The 9,494-nt window shown below is 38.7% G+C and overlaps 1 protein-coding gene across 1 annotated transcript in view; it reads left to right on the forward strand.

The window, feature by feature from the left end:
* NPY (neuropeptide Y) overlaps nucleotides 1–3,284 on the forward strand; it is a 39,293-nt gene extending 36,009 nt beyond the window's left edge. Inside the window, exon 4 of the mRNA XM_089673206.1 lies at nucleotides 1,807–3,284. Within this exon, the coding sequence (XP_089529332.1) occupies nucleotides 1,807–1,831 (25 nt within the window). The 3' untranslated portion in view covers nucleotides 1,832–3,284. The remainder of the gene's footprint in view (nucleotides 1–1,806) is intronic.
* The last annotated feature ends 6,210 nt before the right edge of the window (nucleotides 3,285–9,494 follow it).

The raw sequence follows: 9,494 nt of genomic DNA on the forward strand, positions 1-9,494 counted from the left end.
AGAACTCCAGCTAACACTTTTTAAGAAGGTACAGCAAGAGTTTTTTTTTTTTTTTGCAGTGGCTTTTCCTCCCCAGCTGATAGCAGGCCATAGCCTGCTACCATCTGACTCTGGGTCATATGAGGACAAAAGTAAATGTTCTCCTGTGACCCACAAAAGAAGTGTTGCCCAAAACCCTTTGGCCATACTTTATAACCATTAGGTTATTTGGAGTTAGGACACCACCAGATCCCTACTTAAACTATTAGGTTATTTGCAGATCTCCCTCTGATCCCTAACATGGATCTTTTTATGCAAATTGAAGCCACAACTACCATGGATGTATTGTAATCCAACCCCTCTCATTCTCTTGCCTTTTAACTGCTTAATGGGACCACCTATCACATATAGTGGCCAATAGGGAGACACTAGTAGCAGAAGGGGGTTGGCAAAAGTGCAGTCATGTGTCCCTGGTTGCAGTTGCATAATCTAGGGGGAAAATATAACATGAATTAGCTTCATTTTGAAGATCCTAAATCTTTAACCATTCATGTGCAATGTGTAGGCATGAAGGCAAAATACCTTGAGTGTGCAGCTCCCCCTAGGCCCACACTAATACTTATCTGAGTCTGATCACGATCCAGTGATTTGCACAAAAGCGTCACAGCAGTAGGAGCAGTAAGGAGGGAGAGGGGGCCGGGCTGAGCAACGCTCTGTATGTCTTAAGGACATACAGGGCTGGCTCAGGAGCGAGCATGTACGAGTGCCCCCAGAGTACTCAGCTTGCTCTGGGGGCACTTGGCAGGGGGAGGGGCCAGGAGCACCAGGGCTGCTCTATGCAAAACCATTACACAGTGCAGATAAGTATAACGCGTGTTATCTTATTTAAATAAAAAAGATTTACAACCACTTTAACTTCTAGGACCCCTCTCCACACAACTTTTGAAGAGTGCATTGAAGTTCCCTCTACCAGTATATATACTCATGTGGATGTCCAGCAGAACAACAAGAGGAGGTTCTCTTCACATCAGTTAAAGCTTCTTTATTCTCATCTAATGTAGCCACCATGTTGTGATTTTTATGGAGTTGATGAATTTGTAGTATTTTATTGTATTAGAATAAAACTTTTTGTATTTTAGCTCAGTATTTTATCTGTTACACTTAGAGTTCTGTATCCAAACATTGGAGGTCTTCTGATCTTTCTCTACCAGTATACAGACTACAGCCATATACTTAAATGTTCCAAGGTATAGTGCAGGTTCACTTTAAGGCTCCAAGCACACTAGCGTTTTTTTAAGATCCTAGAAGCTGTTATTAGCATTTTTTTTCTGCTCCTAGAAACTAAATAGTGTTATTCTATGTGTTCATGTACACTACTTTAGGCTATTAGCGTTTTTTGAGCTTCAGCATCCAGGAGCAGAAAAAAAATTGTTCTTGTAGAGTTTTATGGATCATTTTTCCAGCAGAAAAACCGCTAAACACTCCTAAAAGCTGCTAAAACACTTAACAGTTTTTTTTCTAGCTTTTTTCTACAAGTACTGTAAAAACGCTAATAAAACACTTCTAAATGCTCCTAAACACTACTAAAATGTTACTAAAAAACAGTATTACAAGTGTTTTTTATCCAGCGTGTTTTCCAGTGTTTTTGAGCTTAAAAAAAAACACTAGTGTGAATGGAGCTTACGGCTCTGCTCTGTTTCCATGTATCCCTGAGCTATAAATCTGACTGTCTTATATTACAAAGCATAGATAATGTACTAACACCATTTATTTTTAATCTTCCTGCAATAACAATCTTCATAATGTGCTGTGATTTTGTCTTTGCAGGTATGAAGACCCTCCAATGTGGTGATGACAATGAAATTCCATCTTCAGTCTTTTTCAAAGTTTTTGATCCATATTTCATTGCTCTATGACAAATCAGACTTTTGAAAACCCTCCAAAAACAAAACCAGTGCATGCAGACATTTGCTGAATTCTGTAGAATTATTTTTTCTTCCACCACATTTGTATAAAGACATCTATTGTTGAAATAAATACTTTGTGCTTTGAAAGTGCAATGAAGAAATGAAAAATCGTAGCAGGTGTTTCCGGAGCAGAAAATATACCTGTCAGGGGAGGTCAGTATGTTGTAGCACTTCTGGCAGCGAAACAATTAAAACCTCACTAATTTCATTCCACTTATGTTATGTCAATGACTGGAGCTCTTGCATCGTGTATCTTTCTTGTGGAGAAAAGTAAAATGCTGTATGATGTAATTATGTAAACCAATTCAACCAATTAAGCAAAACAAATATCAGATTTTAAATTAAAGTATTGTTCTTACAGCTATAATCTTTGGTGGTAAAACTAGATTTAAAACATTTTTGGATGTTGACTACAACATCGCTCAAGTTAAACCAAAAAATAAATATATATATATATATACATACATATACATCATGCTTTTTATGCTTTTTTCCCCCCTTATACCATCATACAGATACAAAAACCTCATGTAAAATTTGAAATCTGAAAGTTTTTTCAGCCAAGCTGTAAATATTTTTTTGCCTCCAAATCCAACTGTCTCTTGCAAAGGGTGCAAGCTGCCAACTGATATCCATTTCTATGGTTATAAATGTCTTCTGTTCTATTTTGTAATTGGCTTTTTCAGCTATTTTGTTTAATTTTGCTGTGAGCTGGAAAAGACAATAACAAAACAAAAAGTGGAGGGTTCTGTCAACTGCACTGTGGAGAGTTATATTAAAGAGCAGGCTGCACCTGTTTCAAGAAACAACTCACATATAGGCAAGAAAATGTGCCACTGCATAGGTAAGGCTGTCATATAACTGATTTACATAATCAGGCTTTGCCTCATAAAGATTTATATATTTTTGTTTGGATTTAACCACTTTAAGAAGAGTTTACAATAAACTGGCCAGGTTTGTTATATAATATTACAAAATATTTTCACTATCCTTAGGTTTCATGGTTCATGGTTTTAGATTGCAGTCACCACTACTACTATCTTGCGCTGTTTTTAAAGTGAAAAGACAGATTAGCTAAGATTCTCAAGTTTAATGAGATGGCAAATGCATCTGTCTATGGTTATTTGTTATTACTAAGTTCAAATCACCATACATATTAGTAGAGTTTGTAGTGGGTAATACATATTCCATAATTCAGTCATTTGTCATATATATTGCCAAATTATGTTATTATGATTTTATACTACTTTGTCCTTAGTTTCTAGCAGCTGACTAAAATACAACATTTAACTGGTAACTTTTGAAAACATCAAGTGTAATAAATCTAAATAAAAATAAGCATTTGGATGTTGTTGATTTTATTGTTTTGTCTGTGTCATTCATATTTTCTGCTTGTGTGGAAGGATAGTATGCTTATCAAATTAGTATACATCTTTTTCTATTTGTTGAATTTAAATACTTCTATTTTAGCATAATACCTAGTTTCAACAAAGGAGTCCATAAAAATGGGTATGTTAAAAAAACATGAGAGACGTGGTCACTGGCACAGTCATTACCATATTGCCAAAACATTTTATGTTGACTTAAAGTGTAACTGCTGCCACATTGTAGTCCTTACCCCCAGCACTGCCTATTAGTCCTATACTCAGCTCTCACAGATATTGTACATGAGGCTGCACACCCTGGTTTGTCAAAATATTTCCATAAATGGGCTGTGCACTCTTATTCATTCCCACAGAGAGGTAGTTTAGAGAACCAGCTCATACTGGGCGATATTTTGCTGGAGTGGAGATAGACGAGTATAAGTCTGGCAGGGAATGCTGGGGGTTGTGGGACTATCATATAGGTGCCACTGCAATAAAAATTAATTCATGAAAATTAAAAGAAAAGTTACACTTTAATCAATTATTATATGCCATTGTGCAGCTAAAAGATTACTTATATTTCAATGGGTAAAAAGAAATAAACCTTTAATGAACACAATACTTGTGTATATTAAACCGTGAAAGGAGGCCACACGCAGCACTCAATGCCGTTACAAAGTTTGTATTTTCAAAGATGGTTCAATGACCTTATTGTAACATCATCAGACTGCCCATAATGACAAGGCCTTAACTTTAACATGAATATAGAATTAGTAACACTTAATAAATTATATATTTACACTGTGAATATAGTACTACACCTAATGTGAATATAGTACTACACCTAATGTGTGGTAGGAACAATCTTTAAAGAGGCATTTATCAAATATTACAAGAGCTGTTCAAGGCAATATGAATTCAACATTGTTTGTTAAAAAATGCAAGCCTGTTTTAGTGCTAGAAAAATTGTTCAGACATTTATATTTTTCCAGGAACTACATGGAATTTTGAAATAGTCTGCATTTTATACCTACCAACCACAAACCAAACCAAACATTTTGCCTGTTACGAGGTGAAATACTACTATTCAACTATTCACCATTACCAATGAAATACAAATGTGTTGGCATACCATCAAAACACATTTTATTATTAGTGATAAACAGATGGCACAGATGGCATCTGTATCTTGACACTGCAAAAAAAAAAAGAAAAAAGTTAAGCCATCTATCTGTTTACCGCAGCATTCAGTCTCTAGAATGGTCCACAGCCCATAAAGTGTGCTCCAACTGGGCTATAAAGGACTGATGGAGAAACATGATTTTCATAATCTCACACATGCAAATGTGGTTTTAGGACATTCAGAGGCAAATTTGAAGTAATTTCAGGAGATTATCAGAAGAAAATATGCCAGTTGCCTGACTGATCTGCTGCTACTATAACTTTAGCCATATACAGTAGTTCCTGGTACAGATTTTCATTATAAAATGCGTTATAGATGAATGCAATATACACAGCTGTTTGGTAACAATATAGAAAAGTCATAGTGGGAGTTATTTATGATGGCTGGAGAGTGCAACATCTGGTACAGCTTAGAAACTAGTCAGCTTCTTGGTTTTATTGCCACTTTCTGACTAACGACACCACAAAACAATTTATTCACTCCTTGGTTATTTCCCACTTTGACTACTGCAACTCTCTCCTCACTGGCCTACCTCTACACAGGCTATCACCCCTTCAGTCTATTATGAATGCTGCTGCTAGATTAAAACACCTTACCAACCGATCTGTGACTGCTGCCCCTCTCTTCCAATCTCTTCACTGGCTTCCCCTACCCCATCGTATAAAATTTAAAATATTAACCACAACATACACAACCAAAGCCATCTACAACATCGTCCCAGCTACAGTGAAGGAAATAAGTATTTTATCCCCTGCTGATTTTGAATGTTTGCCCACTCACAAAGAAATGATCAGTCTAAAAATCGAATGGTAGGTGTATTGTAACACAGACAGAATAGCAACAAAAAATTCAAAAGAAATGCATGTCTAACAAATGATGCACTGATTTGCATGTTCATGAGGGAAATAAGTATTTGATCCCCTTCAGAAAACATGACTTAGTACTTGGTGGCAAATCCTTTGTTGGCAATCACAGAGGTCAGACGTTTCTTGTAGTTGGCCACCAGGTTTGCACACATCTCAGGACTGATTTTGGCCCACTCCTCTTGGTAGATCCTCTCCAAGTCATTAAGGTTTGGTGGCTGATGTTTGGCAACTCAAACTTTCAGCTCCCTCCACAGATTTTCAATCGGATTAAGGTCTGGAGACTGGCTAGGCCACTCCAAGACCTTAATGTGCTTCTTCTTGAGCCACTCCTTTGTTGTCTTGGCTGTGTGTTTTTGGTCATTGTCATGCTAAAACACCCATCCATGACCCATTTTCAATGCCCTGGCTGAGGGAAGAAGGTTCTCACCCAAGATTTGACGGTACATTGCCCCGTTCATCGTCCCTTTGATGCGGTGCAGTTGCCCTGTCCCCTTAGCAGAAAAACACCCCCAAAGCAGAATGTTTTCACCACCATGTCTGACAGTTGGGAGGGTGTTCTTGGGGTCATAGGCAGCATTCCTCCTCCTCCAAAAACGGCGAGTTGAGTTGATGCCAAAGAGCTCAATTTTGGTCTCATCTGACCACAACACTTTCAACCAGTCCTCCTCTGCATTGTTCAGATGTTCAGTGGCAAACTTCAGACAGGCCTGGACATGTGCTTTCTTGAGCAGAGGGACCTTACGGGCACTGCAAGATTTCAATCCTTGTCGGTGTAGTGTGTTACCAATTGTTTTCTTGGTGACTGTGATCCCAACTGCCTGGAGATCATTGACAAGATCCTCACGTATAGTTCAGGGATGATTCCTCACTGTTCTCATGATCATTGACACTCCACGAGGTGAGATCTTGCATGGTGCACCAGATCTAGGGAGACTTGACAGTTGTTTTGTGTTTCTTCCATTTGCGAATGATTGCACCAACTGTTGTCACCTTCTCACCAAGCTGCTTGGTGATAGTTTTGTAGCCCATTCCAGCCTTGTGTAGGTCTACAGTCTTGCCCCTGACATCCTTGGACAGCTCTTTGGTCTTTGCCATGGTGAAGAGTTTGGAATCTGATTGTTTGATTGCTCCTGTGGACAGGTGTCTTTTATACAGGTAACAAAATGAGATTAGCAAAACTCCCTTTAAAAGACTGCTTCTAATCTCAGCTTGTTACCTGTATGAAAGACACCTGGTAGCCAAAAATAATAGGGGAACAAATACTTATTTCCCTCATGAACATGCAAATCAGTGTATAATTTGTTAGACATGCATTTCTTTTGTAATTTTGTGTTGCTATTCTGTCTCTCAGTGTTACAGTACACCTACCATTGGATTTTTAGACTGATCATTTCTTTGTGAGTGGGCAAACATTCAAAATCAGCAGCGGATCAAATACTTATTTCCTTCACTGTACATCACCAACCTCACCTGCAGATATCACCCAAATTGCCCTCTCTGTTGCTCCCAAGACCTCCTACTATCTAGCTCCCTTTTTACCTCCATCAATGCTCACCTCCAGGACTTCTCCAGAGCCACTCTTATCCTCTGGAACTCCCTGCAACAGTATGTCTTGTCAGCTCTTTGCAAGCAAATTTATTCAGGGTAGTCTACCCAACCTCAACCTAAGAACTGTACCTGAGTCACCTCAGTCAGATAATCCCCTGCAGCTATTACCTCTTGTAACACCTCCCCCTCCCCTTAGAGTGTAAGCTTCATGAGCTGGGTCCTCCAGTTCCATCTGTATTGAACTGTATTGTAATTGTACTGCCCCCTTCTATATTGTAAAGTGCTGCATAAACTGTTGGCGCTATATAAATCCTGTATAATAATAATCATAATAATATTGCCAAAGCTCACATGAGCAAGCAGAAGTTACAAGCTGATTGAATACCATACACAGCGGCACCAGATTCTGAGTGCACCGCTTTTAGTAAATCTCCTCCAGCCCATACTTAGACAATCCTATCTCAGAGATTCCCAGGGTCAAGTAACAATTAGTTATTAAATAAAATATAGGGGTTATAGTCCATTTTAAATCAATATTACCAAATTTTCTTTTTATATATAAATGCACACTTTAAATTTAACCTGTGTTTCCAGAGCACTCTAGTGGGCAACTATCAGCTCTTGTGCTCAAAGATCAAACCTACCCTCTCTATCTCCTGCTCCTCGGTGCCAGTGGAACCAATGGAAAGCAGAAGAGGGAAGGACTGAGCTATTAAATCTAATGGTTATTAAAGGGCCAGATCTCCCAAAGAAGGCATTTCTGTTATATCTGGTGTCTGGATAAATGGGTCACCTTCCCAATTTGTGTATCTCTTAGTGACTCAGTCAGTGAGATCTGCTCACCATAGCTCCTGGTCCTGTTTCTACCAATCTTGGTTCCCACCCCGCCCATCAATCTAAATCTGTATTGAGTATAAAGATTAGTTCACCTTTGGTTAAAGTTGCACAGTTTGTTTTTATCTACAGACATCCCTTACCTGCATAGGCAGTTTTTGGTAACGTTGGATAATGCCCTTGTTATAGGTGCAGGCCATTTGCATACCTACTGAAGCCTGACTGAAAAACTCCCAGAAATGACATCAGTCCTGCTTTGTTGCTAAGATGTTTTAAGACACTTCCAGCCATTACTGTTGTCCCCCACCAGCACAGCAATGAGCTCTCAAACACTGAGCTTAGAGCTAGTGTGTCGGGGAAATAAAGTGCATGTGAGGGGGCTTGAATCAGAGGAACAAATCACTCCTGTGATGGTGAGGGTGAGCATTAATGGATGGGAGTGTTTTAGCAATGTCCTAGCAAATTCCCCTGAAAAATTAAATTTTCGTTGAAAAGTGAACAGCCTGTTTGCACTTAGCTAATCAACCCTTCAGTGAATACAGTAAATGTGTATGGAATATGCTTAAGCTCTCTGCTTAATTATTATACAGAATTTAATGGTATATAATAGTCAAACTGTTTTCCCAGATTTGCCAGGCACTGATGTCCAGTAGGCTGTGTAAATGTATGACTATGGTGTGAGCCATTAATGTTTATTTCCTATATTTATTAGGCACCAGTATATTACGTAGTGCTTTGCTGAGTACATAAACCATTCACATCAGTCCCTAATATCCCTACTGCATTTATATAAACACATGGGTCAAGGTTGGGAGTAAGTAGATTGGACCACTACTATGTATTTGGATTGTAGGAGCAAATCAGATAACCCAAAGGAAACCCACACAGACATGGACATATAATCTTCATGCAGGTACTGTTACTGGTGACCCCAGAACCCAGAGCTGCAAGGCAAGAATGTTGACCACTTGAACACTTTATTCTGACACACATAGCTAATCCCTAAGGGAATAAGCAGGTAAGTAGGGTAAGGGATATGTTACAAATTGGAAGACAATTTTGAAAGGAGGAACAAATAAGCTCAATGCAGATACTGTCACTGGTGACCCCAGAACCCTGAGCTGCAAGGTAAGAATGTTGACCACTTGGAAACTTTAATTTGATAACCAGCCAGCTAATCTCTGAGCAGATAGACAGGTGAGTGGGGTCAGGGATGTGTTAAAAAACAAAGGATCATTTTGAAAGATTCCTTGGGATGTGGAGGTTACTGAGATGTGAAACAATGATGCCTGTGTATTTTTAGGCCTAACCAGAACCACGCCTGCAGACAGCATTATTCTGGAGAAGACACTGGAACCTCTACATGTGGATCATTTCCTTGCCAGGCTGTGTTGAGAAGCACAATGAGTATTCAGAGCATCTACACTTCCTTCTGCTGCTTCATTCCAAGCTTCAATAAACTGTTCAAAAGGATTGGAGTAATGGAGCAGTTTATTCTTTGTCCATTAGATATAGGTACAGTAATTAATTCTGGTAAAGTTGATGCATTTATTTTGTTAACTGTAGATCCCACTTATTATCTACAAGGGCTATGGCCCTACCAAGAGATTTTTAACAACACAGCCACATTAATTGTCAGAGGGACAGTTAATTCTGTCACTAAACATTAAGCACAGGGCAATAATCAATACCTTTAGTTAGATATGTACATAGCTTTCAAGAACAATTTAAACCATATATTAACCAGGATGCT

Source organism: Staurois parvus, unplaced genomic scaffold, assembly GCF_062004578.1.
Source record: "Staurois parvus isolate SC_StPar_1 unplaced genomic scaffold, SC_StPar_1.0 ptg000136l, whole genome shotgun sequence".
NCBI classification, from domain to species: domain Eukaryota; kingdom Metazoa; phylum Chordata; class Amphibia; order Anura; family Ranidae; genus Staurois; species Staurois parvus.